Consider the following 19,921-nt stretch of genomic DNA (forward strand, 5'->3'; position numbering starts at 1 on the left):
GCACTCCCCACAGGACTTCCCGAGGGACACGGTCAAATTTCTTCTCCAAGTCCACAAAGCACATGTAGACTGGTTGGGCAAACTCCCATGCACCCAGTTACTTGTTACTTTCCCCAAAAAGTTATTTAAAAACTCCTGGATTTATTCTTTAATATATGTAATTAATTACTAAGGAAAGTAATGAGATACTTTTTTAAAGACTTTCATATATCTGGTGTATGCAGCTGTTGAGAGATGTTTCATGAGAGAAGAGTACGTAAAAGTGTGTGCCTTTAAAAGGCGGTGCTTGTTGCCAAGTGAAGCGTGACGTCAGCAAGGGCGTGCTTATTGGATGTTTTGGCTCAGCATTAGTAGGAGATTGCTGCAGCAGCGTCAGTGTTTTTTGTTTTTTTATTGATAGTTAATTAAGCCATTGAACGTGCGTCAATGGCTGTCTCTCCTTGTCCACAAAGGGAGTATTTTAGGATTATTGATGTTGAGTACGGGTACTGCCTTATTAAATGTTCAATATTCCCCAGTAGTAGTAGTAGTAGTAGTATTATAGCGTGTGTGCGTGCGGTGGTTGCCACTTCCACTACTATAGAGTGAAGTGAATTATATTTATATAGCGCTTTTTCTCCAGAGAAAAAAAATGTTTTAATGCTGTATCGGTAACTGTGTTGTAACATACTGTACATAAAAGTAATTAAAGTTAGTCGTTACTAGAAAAACTACTAACGGTGCTTTGTGACGCTGTTTTTCCGAACACTGGGTGTCAGTAACGTGATATAAAAATGGGACCCATTACCTCCCTGCTTGGCACTCAGCATCAAGGGTTGGAATTGGGGGTTAAATCACCATAAATGATTCCCGGGCGCGGCACCGCTGCTGCCCACTGCTCCCCTCACCTCCCAGGCGGTGAACAAGGGGATGGGTCAAATGCAGAGGACAAATTTCACCACACCTAGTGTGAGTGTGACAATCATTGGTACTTTAACATGGATGTGCTCTGGCGCTTATTCCTAAATATTTCAATGTTAATTATAGGTACCTATAAAAGGAAAGTCCAAAGATCTCATTTGTGTTTTTTCCACCTCCATAAAATGGCTAAACCACAGCTTGGGAGGACCTTAGCTTTGTAAAGACATCAACCTTGACTAAATGTAGGAAGTAAAAATCGTAACAAGGTTTCTATGAGTGAACCAGCGGAAGGATCATCACCTTTTTCAAGAAGAGAGCTACACCTTCTGGGTGTGGCAGGATTTTAGCCAGTCAGAAGCTGGCGATGGCACGGCGAGCTCCATGTAGAACAGCAGCGCGCTCCGACGTGTCTCAATCACGTCCGCCAATATCAGTAAAATATTCTTGTCTGCAGATAAATATATTTTACACAGTGGAATTTCTATTTACTAACTTAATTGTTCTTTGAACAGGGTTTGTAAATCGAAAAGTTGAGCACTTTGAACACAATATAAAGTACAGTACATACAGTACTGTATATCGATAAAACAACAAGGGGGTAATAATTCAACTTTCCTTTTAACAAATCAAAACAATGACATCGACAAAATGCTGTCCTCTGTATCATTGCTCTGCCAACAACCGTATTGCCACAATGATAAATATTTAAAAAATAAAATCCACTTACTGTACATTAGAGGGGAACTGCATTTTTGGGGGAATTTTGCCTATCATTCACAATCATGAGACAAGAAGACAAACGTTTTCGCTTTCTAACATGTAAAAATATGGCTAGCAATGCATTTACCTAGCTAGCAATCAATTCTACCTTTAAATCACTTTAAAAATGGATTCAAAAACTGTCAATACTTTAAGTTCCGTAATGTGTATAATAAACAAGCTGTAGCGACATTATCTTAAGACTGAATACTGAGGAATTTGTTTTCTATCTATCGGCGCGCTTCGGTGTCGTTCTCACTGGCACTCAATGAGGGTGGACACTCCCTTTCCCTCTCTCTTATCTCTCCTGCTTGCGTCTTTGTCTTGTCTTGTCTTAACTTTTTTCTAGCCTATATTTGCACTGCTCTCCAAATCTAAACAGTAGAACTAATAAACATGCCTCTCAACGAAATTGACAAGTTCTTGGGTTTGGGGGAACCTGTCTGTCTTGACGAAGCTCTTGGGGGGAGGGCCTCGTGCCTGGCGACCCTTTAAGTTGAGGACGTGAAGATATCCACCTATTCGGAATTATGACAACAGGACATCTGCTGATTGCAGTAAGCGTTGCTCTGCTTTGTCTACAAATTGGAAGTTGCTGGCAGTCTTCAAAGTACCCCGAAGCTGCCACAAATGATTGGAGGATCTGGGCAGAACTGTGGACACTATTGTGATTTGGATAATATTGGACCGTTTGCCCTGCAGGATGAATTTGAGGACTAGTAATACACAAGAGTGTAAATCAAATTTTATTTTCGCTCGCAAACAAATTATAATTTGGATTGTTTCCTTGGCTTCAAAACTCTCCCGAAGGACATTGCGGTGAAGACACAATCTCCCTTCTTGTCTCTCATGGACACACACCTGTTGTTGTTGTTGACTTTGGACTGACTGACTGCTGCAAGAACACCAAAGGCGAGGAACAGACACGCTCCAGGCTTACACACACACACACACATGCATCCACGAAAAATATACGCCACACACACATACCCCACGCCCCATCCCACGCCTTCCAACACTTGAATCCCTTAGGGGTGATGGACTGCTGAACAGTGCTTGAATAGCGGCAGCCTGCCTTCGTAGCTCCCACTGCCTCCCCTCTGTTCCAAGTCTTGTAACATTCATTGTAACTTGTTTGTGTGCTGCAAGTCTCGAGTTGTATGTTGTAATAGGTATATGTGCTTTGCTATGGAGTGTTTTCCCCCACTCCAGACTGGGCCCCCTTAGGAATAGCTTGTCTCCAAGTTCCATATTTCAATCAATCAATCAATCAATCAATGTTTATTTATAGTGTCTCAAAGGGCTGCACAAGCCACAACGACATCCTCGGTACAGAGCCCACATAAGGGCAAGGAAAAACTCACCCCAGTGGGACGTCGATGTGAATGACTATGAGAAACCTTGGAGAGGACCGCATATGTGGGTAACCCCCCCACCTCTAGGGGAGACCGAATGCAATGGACGTCGAGTGGGTCTGACATAGTATTGTGAGAGTCCAGTCCATAGTGGATCCAACATAATAGTAAGAGTCCAGTCCATAGTGGGGCCAGCAGGAAACCATCCCGAGCGGAGACGGGTCAGCAGCGCAGAGATGTTCCCAACCGATGCACAGGCGAGCGGTCCACCCCGGGTCCCGACTCTGGACAGCCAGCACTTCATCCATGGCCACCGGACCTGTGTGTCTCCCCCTCCACAAGGGAGAGGGGAGCAGAGGAGAAAAGTGTATTTGTTTTACTACAAAAAGTGTTTTATAGTGTCAAAATCTCTTTCATCCCCCTCTCCAGGCTTCCTTCACATCTCACTCTTCCTTTGTGCTGGCTTCTATAAGAAGCAGTATATTTAGCTTCAAAAGTATAAGTTTGTACATCCTAATTTGACCAAAAATAGTCATCTTTGTTGTCTGTTACCAAGTCTGCCATGATTAGTGAACACACTCGTGTTTGATTCCGGAAGTAGGAACACATGTTGCCAGAAGTCAGTTGTGCGTTGCTATGGAAACAAATCAATGCGCGGAAAAAACAGTCCCGGAAATTATTTTAATGATCAAAATACGGTAAATATTGAACATATTACATATTGTTACGAATGTGTTTGTTACTACATTATATATATGTACTTGCAGTGTGTTTATGAAACGTTGCTGGAAGCTTGTAAAGTTTTTTTTAAGAGGGCCTAGAAGGCTACAGCGTTGACTCCCATTAGTCGCATCTTCCAAGCGTTTTTTATCATCTTTAAAATCGTAAAGAAAAAAAGACTTTTTGTCTCTCATAATGATTGTGAACAATAGGCAACAAAGTGCAGTTCCATTCTAACAAGAGCAATTGCTTTGGCGTCTTTTTCAAGAAAAGTCCGGTCTCATAACAATTAAAACTTGCCAATTACGAAGCCTGCTTCATCGATTCTTCCATACTTTTAAGCGCCATTAATGTATTCATAAATATTTTTTTATTTTTTTTAACTCCACAGCAATTCCCTCCTTTTTTCATGCATTTCCTCTGTTTCCACACTGGTCTGTTGTCTTTTCGGGTCTTATATTGAGTTAACAAAATGGACAACTCTCGTCAAAAGGCAAAAAAACCCAGAAAAAGCGTACACGCTGAGAAGTGACTATTGGTGTTCTGTACTGCGCAACAAGTGACGTGGAGGGCTTTGCCTTCCTTAAAATGTTGCGCCCTGCTTTTTGCCTGCAGGCGTGACACAATGAATAACACAGAGACATAGTTCGTAAACAAAGGCATACTGTATATAAAATCTCGCAAATAGAGGGGTTCGTAAATCGAGGTTCCACTGTAGTAAGAAATTGGGGAGGCCAAGCGATAGCCAGATGTGACGTTTCACCAGGAAACAGCGATTGCTCTGAGGAAGGCTGAAGAGACAGCCGAAACTAAGATTTATCGCTTACTTTTCTAATCTTTTTATAATATTCAAAGAATATATGAACGCTGTCAGTTTATTCTCCCAACACACACACTACTGTATACGCGACGGCCCAGTGGGTATTAGCTTGACTCCCTCCCCCAGGGTTTAAAGTCCAACAATTGGACTGTATGGCTGATAGTCGAATCAGACTCATCCACATCAAACCATTGAATCTTCGACTATTTGAAGACAGCCCTTGTACTGAATTCTGTACTCCGTACTGATATGCAAAAAATCAAACGGTACCAATTCTGATACCTGGGTTGAATGTGACGTCACGTCTAGTTGCAGAATCCGAAGCGGCTCCAGAACTAGGTGGTCAAACTTTTTCAGTAAAGTTATTAATAGCATTCATAGCAGGCTGCCTCTAGGTCAGGGCTATTCAACTAAATTGTTCATGGTGCCAAGTAGCCATAAAAGCTTGGGGGGCGGACTTGCACCTTCACTATTATTCTTATGTTGAGAACTAGAATTCTCTGTAGTGCAATTTTTTTTTGGTTGAATTTCGTTAAGATTTCAGAAAATAATTGCCCTGTTATGCAAACATTAGTGTCCACTGCAGTGGATACTGGCCTTTGGGAGCTTAAAATATCAATGCATGGATCTGCTACTGTGTTTACACTAGTCCAAGTTCCTCTATACAAACAGTTTTTTTAAATACTATTTGCAGCACAAATGTTACTCTCCCACGTTTTAAACTGAACCAGTCGGTCTAGTATCATGCCCCGCCAGTTGAATAGCCCTGCTCTAGGTAACGTTGCAATTTACCATGCCAACAAAGCCAGGATACCTGATTGAAGGCACTCAAAAGCTAGTTTGATGCTAATTCATATTAGATAGGCCATATAATGCTACTGTTTAGCTTTGCCAATTTGACTTGGCGATTTAAACGCCTCCAAATTTGTTAATAAAAACTACAACTAAGATGCATGTTACAATCAAACAGCTGGTGCGTAATAAGGAGAATACTTACAGTATAGACGCTTTCAGAGCGCAACAAAAGACTCGACAGCAAAGGCTGAACTGACGAGTCAACACAAACTATACACTACTGCCATATAATGTTTTAAACTTGCAACTGTAATTGAGACTCAAAAGTTATAATAAAACAAGCTATAACAACTGAAAATCAGTTATCAATGATGCAACAACTTTTATTTTATTAACAAAAACAATATTTATTTATACACAAAAGTACCAAAAACTGATATTGTTGAGGACCGGTATCGATTCCCAGGTACCGGAAATTGGTATCTATCGTTTCAAAGGTGAACGATACCCATCCCTAACGGCAACGCACTGAGGATAAACTAAAACAAATGCAAGCTTTAAAGTGACACTCAGACGTGTTAGAAAACAAGATATAACAACTGCACAGTGCTGTTTTTAGTATCAGGTCAGTGTTAAATACAGTCCCGGCGTGACGGGCCTGGTAAGCCTTGCCCCCCCTGCACTATCACAATCACAGCTCTTAATCCATTCAGATGATTTTCCTTGCGGGATAAGGAAATCACCGCCAAAACCAATATGTGTAATATTTGTACACCAGAGAGAGAGCAAACAGGACACATTTAATTTTTACTGCTATGATCAGGCCAGTCATCGATTTAGACATCGACACGACTCTAAGTCAAATCTACTATTTGCTGCTATCAGTGTTGCGCCAAAAACTGATTTCATTGTCAAATTGATTCCCGCCGCTAAAATGCATAGCGCTTTCGAGCTTCTTCTGTCCACAACTGATTACTAACTACATGTAGGACAACACTTATAGTTGTGGTTATCATAAAGATTTGTGTTTGAAATTATTTAAGTCGTTATCGTGTCCGAAAAATTATAGTTGGCCATTTCTATGGTAATAATGAGATTGCTGGTTTTTTTTTCTGTTTTTTTCTTTTTTGTCCTGTCCAGCTTCTCAGGCAAATCATATAGTTGATGTAGATGCCCATATCGGCTGTTCAGATTTACTTTACAAAAGAGAAGTGTAGGATACTTCTCTTGTTGCCTTATTTGTATTTGACTTTATTAAACGTATTTATATTATCATTTGGTGCAGCCGGGCCAGAGCAGGAGGGGATAGAAAGAGAAAAAAAAGGATGTCGGGGGGAAATTGTGGGGACGAGGGGGATTAGACAGAGAGACAAAAACAACAACAGCAAACACAACAATAACAACAACAACAACAACAATAGAGCAACATCAGCAAATACGACATGTACAAATATGATGGTAAAAGTAATAGCAATAAGCAGTTAGCGAAAATAAAAAATAATACAGAAATGACAATGAGCATTATTACACTACAAATGGAGCAATACAAATACCAATAGAAATAGCGCTATTGATAATGAACAATACCAATACTTTACCTCTATTATCAACAATACAGTTGTTCAAATGCAACAATACATATACGTAATGATAACTTGAGATACGAAAGAATGCAGAAAAATGGAGGGGAAGAAAGAGAAGCAACCTACATTAACCTTGTAGATTGTTATAGTAACAATAGGTTCAGCTTTGTCAGTGTGCCATGTGTTATACCCAGTTTACCCTAGGGCAACAACGTTAATATATGTTTAATGAAACGTGATTATGTGCATGAGTGTATGTATGCATATGTACTTGTATATGTACAGAATGTGTATATGTGTTTGTACAGTGAATGTATATGTACAGTATGTGTATATGTGTGTTTGTACCGTGAATGTATATGTACAGTATGTGTATGTGTATGTTTGTATAATGAATGTGGGTGTGGATGTACGAACTTATATGTACTGTATTTGTATATGTATGTGGGAGCGTAGGTACCTGTGTGTGTGTGTGTGTGTGTATGTATGTATGAGAGTATATGTGAATTTGTATGCACAATACATTTTACTCCCAGTGTGTGTGGGAGCCAGAGTACGGCCCCAGGTGTGGTGCCCAGGGAATAATGAGATTGTAAAGGACTGTTATTGATCTGAAGTTGATGTGCTAAAACCTTTTTCTTGTTTAGAAGCTAAATGCTGTATTAACTGTACGGTGTTCATGCACATAAGTAATATTAATAAAGTGTTTGGATGTATTCATCCAAAAGAGTTACTACATATATGATAATGAAGTAAATATACTGTACTGTTAACATGTTGAAGTACCCTTTAAAAAGCTCAAATCAACCCCAAACGACATCTTAGTGATTCAAATATGTTGATTATGACACATGTTGTCTGTACATCTAAGGGTATTTTAATAGTTAATGCACAGATTAGATGTGTCAATATCAAAATGTTACTTTGCATCACTTTTTGGCAACCAAGAATACATAGATATAATGAATACATCCAAACACTTTAATATTTAATATGTGCTCGAACAAATAACAGTTAATATTGTATGTAGCTTTTACACAAGCAAGAGGTTTTAGCACATCAACATTGTATCTACAACAGTCCTTTACAATTAATACCATAGATATGGCCAACTCATTAATTTTCCGGACACAATAAAGGTCTAAATAATTTTAAACACATATCTTTATGATAACCACAATTATAAAATGTTTATCTTACATGTAGTAGACGAACAAAGGCCAGCTTTAACAAGTGTGCACGCTACCGCGGCGGGTATCAATTTTTGGCAGGTCAAATTTGGCATCCCTAGTGGCTAAGGATTTGTTGGCCGCCACTTGTTTTAGACTTTTACTTCAACTTGCTACCGGGACTTGCCCCTCAATCATTTTCTTGCTCGCCCTAAAACATCACACTTCTATAGCTGATTTTGCAGTATGTGACCCTGTTCACCCCTGATGAATCTGTTTTCATAAGAACATTGCTACATCATCCAAGCAGATGAATTAAAACCACACAATTTGTATTTATGCCTCTACTGCTAATACTACACAGTATATCATTCTACCATTAAATCTGCAGCTCAATCTTAACACTATATATTAAAAGTTCATCTTCTTACAGCAGGCAATCCTTCAAGAGGATTTGTAAGTCTATTACTGCTGATCAAATGTGTTTTTGTGTTGTCTCCCACCCGTGAAGAGGCGTCAGATTGAAATGATTACTGGACAAGAACTTCTCCAAAGTCTTCTCCGCGATGCAGTGAAGTCCATGGAAATGCCAACAGGGGAGAAAAAGTGAGTGACTAGACAATATTGAAGTATATCTAAAATGCTTTTAAGTTTTTTGAAAATATGAGTGTATTGAATATGTAAAGCATAAGTGAGTAATTATGTGATTATTATGTCAGTTCAAATTCAAAATGAGTCCAGGCTGGTCCACCAGTATTAAAGACCACTTAAGTATGGGGTTTTTGATGCTACGACAAAGATACTATTTTCCTTTTTACAAGTTAGTGTACCATCCAAACAACGTATTGTACTACAGATTGGTACTTTATAGCCGAGAAAATACAAAATATTTGCAAAATACTTTGTGGAAAATCAAGGACTTTATGAAGAAAAGTTTTTATACAATATGCAACCCTACGTCTGTGATGAGGTGGGGACTTGTCCAGGGTGTACCCCGCCTTCCGCCCATGTGCTGCTGAGAGAGGCTCCAGCACCCCCGCGACCCCGTAAGGGACAAGCGGAAGAAAATGGATGGATGGGACAACCCTACATATGGAGCTAAATAAGGGCAAACGTTTTGCACTGTTTGACTGTGTTTGTTCCCTCTGGGTACTCCGGCTTCCTCCCACCTCCAAAGACATGCACCTGGGGATAGGTTGATTGGCAACACTAAATTGGCCCGAGAGTGTGTGAGTGTGAGTGGGAATGTTGTCTGTTTATTAATTTTTAATTTAGCTTCATGGTGTATTCTCACATAATGCCTTATCTTACATATGGGTGTCGCTCTTTGGAAGTACAGGTGCAAAAGCCTTAGGTTGTAACTGGATTGGTTGTTTTTGATTACTTTTTATTTTTATTAATCACATTTTATTAAGGTTGACAGTCCCAATCGAAATATATGAAAATAAAGAATTTACTCAGAAGAATTACCAGAGTGAAACATATATATTATTATATTAGACCTGGGGAAAAAATGTGGGCACTTAATACAGACCTGGGCATTCTGCGGCCCGCGGGCCACATCCGGCCGTTTGTACGTCCCTGTCCGGCCCGCGTGAGGCCAATCATAAATTACAAAATAAATTTAAAAAAGTATCTATGTCGAGTGTGCAATACAACGGTGCTGCTTTTGTTTTGAAAAGCGTCATTTGTATTACTTCCGTGTGGACGTATCTTCTGCGCGATTGTGAGTGAATGTGAACAGCGGCATTCACAAATTACAAAATAAATTTAAAAAAACATCTATGTCGTGCGTGCAATACAACTGTGCTGCTTTTATTTTGAAAAGTGTTATTTATGGGCGTATGTCCGTGTGTAACCTGTAAGTGAAGGTGCACAGCGACAAGTGATGCACGGTTACCCCCGAGACGCTAAAAAGAGAAAAGTTGATGACGAATGGCGTGTTTTCAACAAGACATGGACTGCCAAGTATTTCTTTAAAGAAATTAATGGTAAAGCCGTGTGCTTAATTTGTGGTACACATGTTGCTGTGTTTAAGGAATATAGTGTAACGACCTGCTGAAGTTGATGTTGTGTTCTTGAGTTGCGGAATAGGATAGACGTACGTGTGGAAGGAACGAGATAAGTTGAGCTGTGTTAGTATAGGTTGCTCAATAAAAGTTTAAAAAGAGCGTCAGACTTGGTGTGCACTTCTTCTGGACGATACAATTGGTGTCAGAAGTAAAACTTTGCGCATACTGCCGCTGCTTGTGTGAATCCCGGACGTGAGCTCAATTAAGACTCCCAGGTTTGATGGCAAAGCAAACTGGGAGGCATTTCATCCCACTTCTGACACCAATTGTAGCGTCCGGAAGAAGTGCACACCAAGTCTGACGCTCTTTTTAAACTTTTATTGAGCAACCTATACTAACACAGCTCAACTTATCTCGTTCTTTCCACACGCACGTCTATCCTCACTCCTCATTTCTGCAACAGCAACGCTTCCTCCTTCTTCGGCAATCACCTTACAGGCGTGCTACGTTCACAACAAAGAAGATGCAGGATAAAGTGACAGAAATTTAAATTTTTGCATTGTAATATACATCAGGAAGTGTTGTGTAAGAAAGTGTTAAAAATAAAACCATCAAAAGCCATCTGCTTTTGTATAAAGATAAGTTAGGTTAAATGAAAATATTATTATTATTTATCTTACGGTATATCAAAAATAATTTGAGCAAAATTTAATTGAAATATTGTCGGTGTGGCCCTCCAGCAGTGCTCGGGTTCCTCATGCGGCCCCTGGTAAAAATCAATTGCCCACCCCTGACTTAATACATACATAATACATAATACCTAGTCTTACATATGGGTGTCGCTCTTTGGAAGTACAGGTGCAAAAGCCTCACTCACTCAGTGGCCTAGTGGTTAGAGTGTCCGCCCTGAGATCGGTAGGTTGTGAGTTCAAATCCCGGCCGAGTCATACCAAAGACTATAAAAATGGGACCCATTACCTCCCTGCTTGGCACTCAGCATCAAGGGTTGGAATTGGGGGTTAAATCACCAAAATGATTCCCGGGCGCGGCCACCGCTGCTTCCCACTGCTCCCCTCACCTCCCAGGGGGTGATCAAGGGTGATGGGTCAAATGCAGAGAATAATCTCGCCACACCTAGTGTGTGTGTGACAATCATTGGTACTTTAGCTTTTACTTTTTGTAACAGGATTGTTTGTTTTTGATTACTTTTTTTGTGATGGTAAAATAGTGCACAGATTACATTTCAAGGCATTACGCCAAAAGTGCAGACCCACCACATTTTGTAGATGAAAATTGTCATTGTGGATATATAGTACAGTGGAACCTCCATTAATAAACTGAATTGGTTCTTAAACATGGTTTCTAAACCGAAAAGTTTGTATATTGAATCGGAGTTCTCCATAAGAAACAATATAAACAGGAATAATTGGTTCTAGCCTCAACAAAAGTTCTTATTTTAGTGATAAAAATGCACATTTGAAGACACTATATGAAGTATATATATATATATATATATATATATATATTTATATATATATGTATATCATATCTTTACAGTACCGGTTTTATCCAAACACAACATCAGCAATAAGATGAGCTGTGAACACGCGCGCACACACAAGTCCCTCTTTGGTGCTCTCAAATACATTAACAACCATGTTGCTACAATTTTAGAATATTTGTGGTATGCAAGCGAGAAGAACAGATGAATGCAGAGAGGGAGTGAGGTAGAGAGAAGAAAAGCATCAGTGTATTACTGCTCCGAAGCTGAAAGAGTCCCTTTTCTTCCGGGGATCCCTCTTCTTTATTCCTCTTCCGTGGGGATCACTCGGAACAGCCTGGGCTTCACTTGGTGCTCGCCGCACTAGGAATCTGGCTCTTGTGAAGTGAAGTGAAGTGAATTATGTTTATATAGCGCTTTTCTCTAGTTACTCAAAGCGCTTTACATAGTGAAACCCAATATCTAAGTTACATTTTAAAACCAGTGTGGGTGGCACTGGGAGAAGGTGGGAAAGGTGTCTTGCCCAAGGACACAACAGCAGTGACTAGGATGGCAGAAGCGGGGATCGAACCTGGAACCCTCAAGTTGCTGGCACGGCCACTCTACCAACCGAGCTATACCGCGTGCCTAGATTTTGGCGGCGCTTTTGAAAATTTTATGTAGTGACCCATGTTGTCATTATCGGCCTTACCCTTGCAAATACTCCTTTCCAAGTCCACAGCAAATCCCTTAGACCAATTTTGAATACGCAAAATAGACAAAACCTGGTGAATGGCGAGAAAAGAAACACACACTGAAGCACTGAGAAGTGACGTCCGAAAATGAATGAATGAAGCGTTCGTACTGCGAGACATGGTTTGCACACAGAGGCATATTCAGCGCGATGTAAAGGTTCGTAAACCAAAAAGGGCGCAAATAGAGTCCTTCGTAAATCAATGTTCCGCTATATATGGTTATTATAGCGTTAGTAAAACAACTCTTAGTAAAAAAAAAAAAAAAAAGTAGAAACAATTTGCTTCTTCCATTCGGGGTCATTCCAGTTTGTCCGAGAAGCCCCGTTTGCTCTTAATTAGTGAGGATTGCCTTTTGTGGGATCAGACACATAAAAATGAGCAGTTCTGTGGTTTCCCAGCTGCATTTGATTTTTCGCTTGTCGGGACCAAAGATACTGGATGCAACGCGACAAAGTGTAGTAATTTGCAGATGTTTCCGGTCTTGGAAGAGCTAAATGTCCCTCTCCTTGATCCTTCCATAAATCCTGTTTGTGGTCTCTTGATACTTGGACAGCCCGTGGATTATCAGTGAGGTCTGAAGGAAAGTTTGGACTTCTCTGCCAAAGGCTGTTAACGGTCGTAAAATCCCGCTGGTTTAATGCTGATTTGGCAGCTGCTTTAATGAACTGTTACTTACGTGTGTCAGTTGCTGCTATTTTATTAATATTTGTAATTATATACATCAAGGAAAGTCATATTGTTAATCTCTCCCCTATTATCTCTTCATATTGTAAACAATTTGCTATTGTATCCATTCCTTGGTTTTTGTGCTCCAGATCTGAGCTGATGACACAAGTGGTCCATCTGAGAGGGAGATGGTTCAGGTCTGTGTTGCTGGCTAGCCAGCACTGGGCTGCAACAAGAGAACAGATCTACCAATGGAGGATCTATAAACGTGGCAAGAAGCTTCTGTGGAAGACACTAAGTGCTGTTGATAACCTGCTGCCCCCCGTTCACCCTTTACTCGTCACATTACCACAGCTTCAGGGCCTTGCAGATGGATGCCAGGTTAGTATGTAATGTATGTACAGTAGTATGTTAACATTTCATGCAGCCAGCTAGGCAGGGTTAAAGTGATCAAATCAATCAAACACTTTAAAGGACGCAGACGTTGTTTTGAAATAGGATTTTAATATTTGGCACGTTCAACCTACTGCCACACTTATACTATAGTCATGATCTGGGTTCATTACATGGAAAGCATTAGCACACTGTTGCTGTTTATATCAACACTCCGACTTGCTTTTAAAGCCTTAACAAAGTGTTAACTAAGTACCATCTTGACCAGAATATAAGACACCTTTTACTGTAAAATGACCCCTCTTTTTCAAAACATTTGAAATCAAGTTTTTAATACTAGTGAAATATTTTACAGTCCAAATCCTATTTCTTCGGTGCTTGGCAGTTGCTTCATTGACCGTTTTTTAAAATTATTAAATTAGCATCATAAAGCCTGTTTTTTGATAACTTGCCCAACATTTTAGACATGTTTTCAACCAATGTGTGACAGGAAGAAAACCTCCGACTTACTTGGGAAGACGTCATTTGGCAAAATCGGTTGTTTTGCATGTATAAATCTCAAGCTGCCCCGCGACCCCAAAAGGGATAAGCGGTAGAAAATGGATGGATGGATGGAAATCTCAAGCTGTGGATGTGTTATCGCGATAACACTCTGCGAGAGCACATAAGTTATGGTACAAAGCCACTTTTCAGTCTTTCTCTTCAGCTTTGAGCCGGAAGCTCGCCCCCTCCCCCTTGTTGAAAGTCCATCCAGCCATCCATTTCCTACCGCTTGTCCCAGTGGTCCCCAACCACCGGGCCGTGGACCGATTGGTACCGGGCCGCACAAGAAATAAAAAAAAAAACAAATAAAAAAAAAGTATTATTATTATTTTTTAAATTAAATCAACATAAAAAACACAATATATACATTATATATCAATATAAATCAACACAGTCTGCAGGAATACACTCCGTATTTCTTTATGACAAAAGAAAAAAGAAAAAAAAGAAATACTATACCCCCTCCCCCCCCGTGGGACAAATTTTCAAGCGTTGACCGGTCCGCAGCTACAAAAAGGTTGGGGACCGCTGCCTTACGGGGTCGCGGAGGGAGCTGGGCCTATCTCAGCTGCATTCGGGCGAAAGGCGGGGTACACTCTGGACAAGTCGCCACCTCATCGCAGGGCTCGTTGAACGTCTCAAGTTGTAAATCTTAATCTGTACTTAAGTTTAGTTTGGGGCTTGCTTTTTTTTCTCCTTCTGCCCATGTTTACCATTTTTCCTACCTGGAAATTGGAATTTTGTTGTACTTTAAGTGCAATGACAAAGTTCCATCCGAGACCCTGTACATAAAATGACCTGTCTTTTTCAGATTTTTGTCTAGGAAAAAAATTTTTATGTTCGGGGTCAATACGGTTCGTGTGTAATCGACAATTAAAAATTAAAAATAGGTGTCTTGATTGCAGTGTTTGTCAAAAAAGTGACTAGCGAAAAGTGTATAACTCATTAGGAGGAAGGGCAAGAGATGGAGGAAAGGTTGGCAGGGACACAAAGAAAAACAGTTTTTGCCTATTATACGCATATTCTTTAAATTCACATTTTATTACTCTATTAGAGTTTGTGTGGAAACCAATTTTTACCTCGAAAGGTGCGCGACTGCTTACGTGTCCTCTGTGCACAAAAAAACAACACTTTATTCTGTAGGATTTTGCAATGCAACTGTGTGAGTAACAGGTAACAAGCGGCCACAACAGATTAAACAAATGTTTGTCAACACTGTTCAATTAATGTAACGTCTGTTGAGACGCTTAAAGGAGGACAGGAGGTCCATCCATCACATTATTGAGCCAGACTGTTTTATTGTCGGCTGTAACCACACCAAAAATATCTAGCCAAACTGGTCATTATTGCTGCCGTACAAACCACGCCAAAACCAACTCTCTGACATATCAACAGCAGCCGCTCTGTGTCTCACTTACGCCAACAGACGCACTCATTAGGCTCAACCACTGATGCGTTTATGGACCACATGAAAAGTTGGACAACTCAACACCATGCATAAACTGTAAATGCCAGGTTGTTACACTATGATGCGGCTCACACGCAGCCAATCAATGTCATTGACAGCGTGTTATGCGTGCGTGTTGCTGTTTTGCTGGTTAGCTTTTAGCTAATAGTGCAGCAGAGTTAAGAAAAATAAATGCTTTTAACTCTTATAGTGAAACTAGTACTGTACACCCACACTCCCCAATCAATTGTGCGCTTATTCTACGGTACTTTCATTGACTAAGAATGTTAGTTTATGGATGTTAATGTTACTAGATTACAGCAATGCGAAAAAAAAAAAATATATATTTTACAGACAAAGTTACAGAAATGTACACTTTATACCATGCTTACATCTCTTGTGCAACATGTGAAAGTTTTAAGGGAAACTAAATGTGATTTCTGAAAAGGGTTCAAATTATTTCTAAAGCAGGACACCCACCCGGACATATAATACTAGTACCTAGCTAATAAAAAACAAGATTTGTTTATTTTCATTGTAAGTAGGCCAAATCACTTACAAACCCCGTTTCCATATGAGTTGGGAAATTGTGTTAGATGTAAATACAAACGGAATACAATGATTTGCAAATCATTTTCAACCCATATTCAATTGAATGCACTACAAAAACAAGATATTTGATGTTCAAACTCATAAACTTTATTTTTTTTTTTGCAAATAATTAACTTAGAATTTCATGGCTGCAACATGTGCCAAAGTAGTTGGGAAAGGGCATGTTCACCACTGTGTTACATGGCCTTTCCTTTTAACAACACTTTTTTAAGCTTCTCAGGTGGAATTCTTTCCCATTCTTGATGTACAGCTTAAGTTGTTCAACAGTCTGGGGGTCTCCGTTGTGGTATTTTAAGCTTCATAATGCGCCACACATTTTCAATGGTAGACAGGTCTGGACTACAGGCAGGCCAGTCTAGTACCCGCACTCTTTTACTATGAAGCCACGTTGATGTAACACGTGGCTTGGCATTGTCTTGCTGAAATAAGCAGGGGCGTCCACGGTAACGTTGCTTGGATGGCAACATATGTTGCTCCAAAACCTGTATGTACCTTTCAGCATTAATGGCGCCTTCACAGATGTGTAAGTTACCCATGTCTTGGGCACTAATACACCCCCATACCATCACAGATGCTGGCTTTTCAACTTTGCGCCTATAACAGTCCGGATGGTTCTTTTCCTCTTTGGTCCGGAGGACACGACGTCCACAGTTTCCAAAAACAATTTGAAATGTGGACTCATCAGACCACAGAACACTTTTCCACTTTGTATCAGTCCATCTTAGATGAGCTCAGGCCCAGCGAAGCTGACGGCATTTCTGGGTGTTGTTGATAAACGGTTTTCGCCTTGCATAGGAGAGTTTTAACTTGTCCTTACATATGTAGCGACCAACTGTAGTTACTGACAGTGGGTTTCTGAAGTGTTCCTGAGCCCACGTGGTGATATCCTTTACACACTGATGTCGCTTGTTGATGCAGTACAGCCTGAGGGATCGAAGGTCACGGGCTTAGCTGCTTACATGCAGTGATTTCTCCAGATTCTCTGAACCCTTTGATGATATTACGGACCGTAGATGGTGAAATCCCTAAATTCCTTGCAATAGCTGGTTGAGAAAGGTTTTTCTTAAACTGTTCAACAATTTGCTCACGCATTTGTTGACAAAGTGGTGACCCTCGCCCCATCCTTGTTTGTGAATGACTGAGCATTTCATGGAATCTACTTTTATACCCAATCATGGCACCCACCTGTTCCCAATTAGCCTGTTCACCTGTGGGATGTTCCAAATAAGTGTTTGATGAGCATTCCTCAACTTTATCAGTATTTATTGCCACCTTTCCCAACTTCTTTGTCACGTGTTGCTGGCATCAAATTCTAAAGTTAATGATTATTTGCAAAAAAAAAATGTTTATCAGTTTGAACATCAAATATGTTGTCTTTGTAGCATATTCAACTGAATGTGGGTTGAAAATGATTTGCAAATCATTGTATTCCGTTAATATTTACATCTAACACAATTTCCCAACTCATATGGAAACGGGGTTTGTATGTCAGAAAATAATCTAATAGAAATGACTGGTGTCATTTAATTATAATAATACGACTTTTAACTTCTCATGATGTCAGGTTTGATACAGGTGTGCTGCTGGTGTGGCCACAGTGTGCACGTCTGATGTTGCTCACATGTCCTCCACTGAATTCTCTGAGTTTTTGCGTTTGCTCAGACACAAGAAAACTTAGGGGGGGACATTGCTGTAAACACCTCAATTTCCCAAAAGACACATGCACAGGGGATAAATAAAGTTCTATATAATGCAGGGAGTCCCAAAATGCAGCCCGGTTTTGCTGTCTGGCTACGTTGTGAAATCACAGCGGCGTGGGCATACTTATTTATTATTTAGTCAAGCTTTTAGGCTATGAGGAAATACTGAAAAATATATTATTTTCATCTAATTTGGGCATGTGCAAAATAACACCGATGTGCGACATGCAATGAAATAGATGCTTCTAAAAGCAGTTGTTTTTGTATGCACTCTGAATCAATTGGAGAGTGTGCAGGTGTACCTAGTGTTGTGACTGGGTGAATCTATATAATGTTCATGAAGTTTAATTTCGACCGTGTCTGGACAAAATATAGCGGTGGTGACTTCAAGATATATATATTGTGTACATTTTTAAAAGATAAATTATGATACTGTAGGAGAGGGTGGGTCGTGGTTTTATTTGCAATCTGGGAACGCCTCCACAAATGAACATCTTGCACACAGACTCAAACATTTTTTATAAAAAGTGACTCTGGAGCAAAACGTAAACAAAATAAAAAAAATGTATAATACATTTTTAATGTTCAAATGTCCTGATCCAAATACCACGTGCTAAACAGCATGTACAAACTATAAAATGTTATCTATTATTGGGCGTGTTATGTAACGGCTAAAACTGCGTGTACAATTAAAGTTTTTACCATGCAGACACTCATTTATTGCACATTCATGTCACCATGCTCCAGTGTTAATATTGGAGTGGAAAAGTTGGGCCCCAAGGTAAAAAAAAGTTTTCTTCTTCGGGGGGGTTTAACAGAAAATAATTAAAAAAAACACTGTATTAGTCACTATCGCAAATGTTGATCTTAAATCAGAAGAAAAGAAAGGGGGCAGTACACCCTTTGAACAAGAAATTGCGAACTCTGCAAATTAGATGACGTCATTTAGCGACTTTTAGGACAGCCAATAGCTACTTTTCTTACTCGGGTTGGCAACACAGCTTGGTTGTAATACGGAATTTTTTATGATATTTGGTATTTGACAGTGTGTTGAAGAAGCTGTGGAGCTCCTCCAGTCCAAGTTCACAGAAACTATGGAGGCTGGCAGATGTTTGTGTGAGACCACGTTGGAATCGGATCGTCTGAAGTCTGAGATGCAGACCACAGAAAAGGCCTGGAAACGCACCAACTCACTGCTAGAGAAGAGGAGAGTACTGGTTGGCGCTACTGTTCAGGTAATTGCCACGATTACTCAATTATTGTTATTTTTTGCATTCAGTGTAGTTGTATTGTTTGGGGGTAAAAACGTTATGGACATGAATGTATTTCAAACTCAGATAAACGTCACATTTAAAAGTGTTGGAGCTGAGTTAGCGCACACAATGACGTAGGTTGATGTGAGCTTCGGACGGGCAAAATCCACAGAAAACACGTACGTAACAGTATTATCATTGGAGAAGGAGCAGGGTTAGCTACGCATGACCCATATCCGGGCCCTGATCCCACCATACACACACATGAACAGGCATGGCGTGAGCCCTGGCACAAAGCTGCAGCCAAGGGGGATCAAAGTACAGCTCAAATCTATCTCTGATCCACATCCAGAGACAGCTGGGCACTTTCATTCTATTGCAGCCAAACTGACACACTCAAAAATTATACAAATACACATTTTGATGCAAAGAAACACGTAAACGAGGTGCACAAGTATCACATTGGTGTCTGTTTTTGCTGTGCCCTACAATACAAATATAAAGGAGATACATACACAGAATTGGACATATAAGCAAAATCATCCTATAGATATTCCAGAATGTTTTGGCTCATTGGGAACTAATGATTCAATGCGTGTTATGTTAGAAGCAACCTTTCTGTAGAACATAATTGAATCCTGCGTTTTGGTATTCAGACTATTACCGACCTCGATCAATTCCACTCTGATTAATGGTCATGCGTCTGCTAATGTAGGACTGGCGCCAGTGTCAGGACGGCATAAGCAGCATCATGTCTGAGCTGGAGGAGCTGAGAGGCCAGTTGAACAGGCAGCTGGTTGCGAAGATGGACAAGTCTGAGGAAGAGGAGCTCATTCAGGTAATTATAGCTGCAAGCGCCAGTAAGAAAAATATCATTTGTCTAATGGGAATGTTTACAAGTTTGGAATGAAAGTAGGTGTGCACTGAAATTAGTAATTATGACGTACTGATTACAGGAT

General features: G+C 40.1%; 1 protein-coding gene across 5 annotated transcripts in view; it reads left to right on the plus strand.

The window, feature by feature from the left end:
• The window catches only part of syne2a (spectrin repeat containing, nuclear envelope 2a), a 238,090-nt gene that overhangs the window by 144,757 nt on the left and 73,412 nt on the right, over nt 1-19,921 (plus strand). For all 5 annotated transcript variants that reach the window (XM_061987178.2, XM_061987177.2, XM_061987182.2 and 2 more), the window contains 4 exons: nt 8,613-8,707; nt 13,164-13,395; nt 18,756-18,944; nt 19,678-19,800. In XM_061987178.2, coding sequence (XP_061843162.2) covers nt 8,613-8,707; nt 13,164-13,395; nt 18,756-18,944; nt 19,678-19,800 — 639 coding nt within the window. The remainder of the gene's footprint in view (nt 1-8,612; nt 8,708-13,163; nt 13,396-18,755; nt 18,945-19,677; nt 19,801-19,921) is intronic.

This window comes from Nerophis lumbriciformis, linkage group LG26 (genome assembly GCF_033978685.3).
Source record: "Nerophis lumbriciformis linkage group LG26, RoL_Nlum_v2.1, whole genome shotgun sequence".
Classification (NCBI taxonomy): Eukaryota; Metazoa; Chordata; class Actinopteri; order Syngnathiformes; family Syngnathidae; genus Nerophis; species Nerophis lumbriciformis.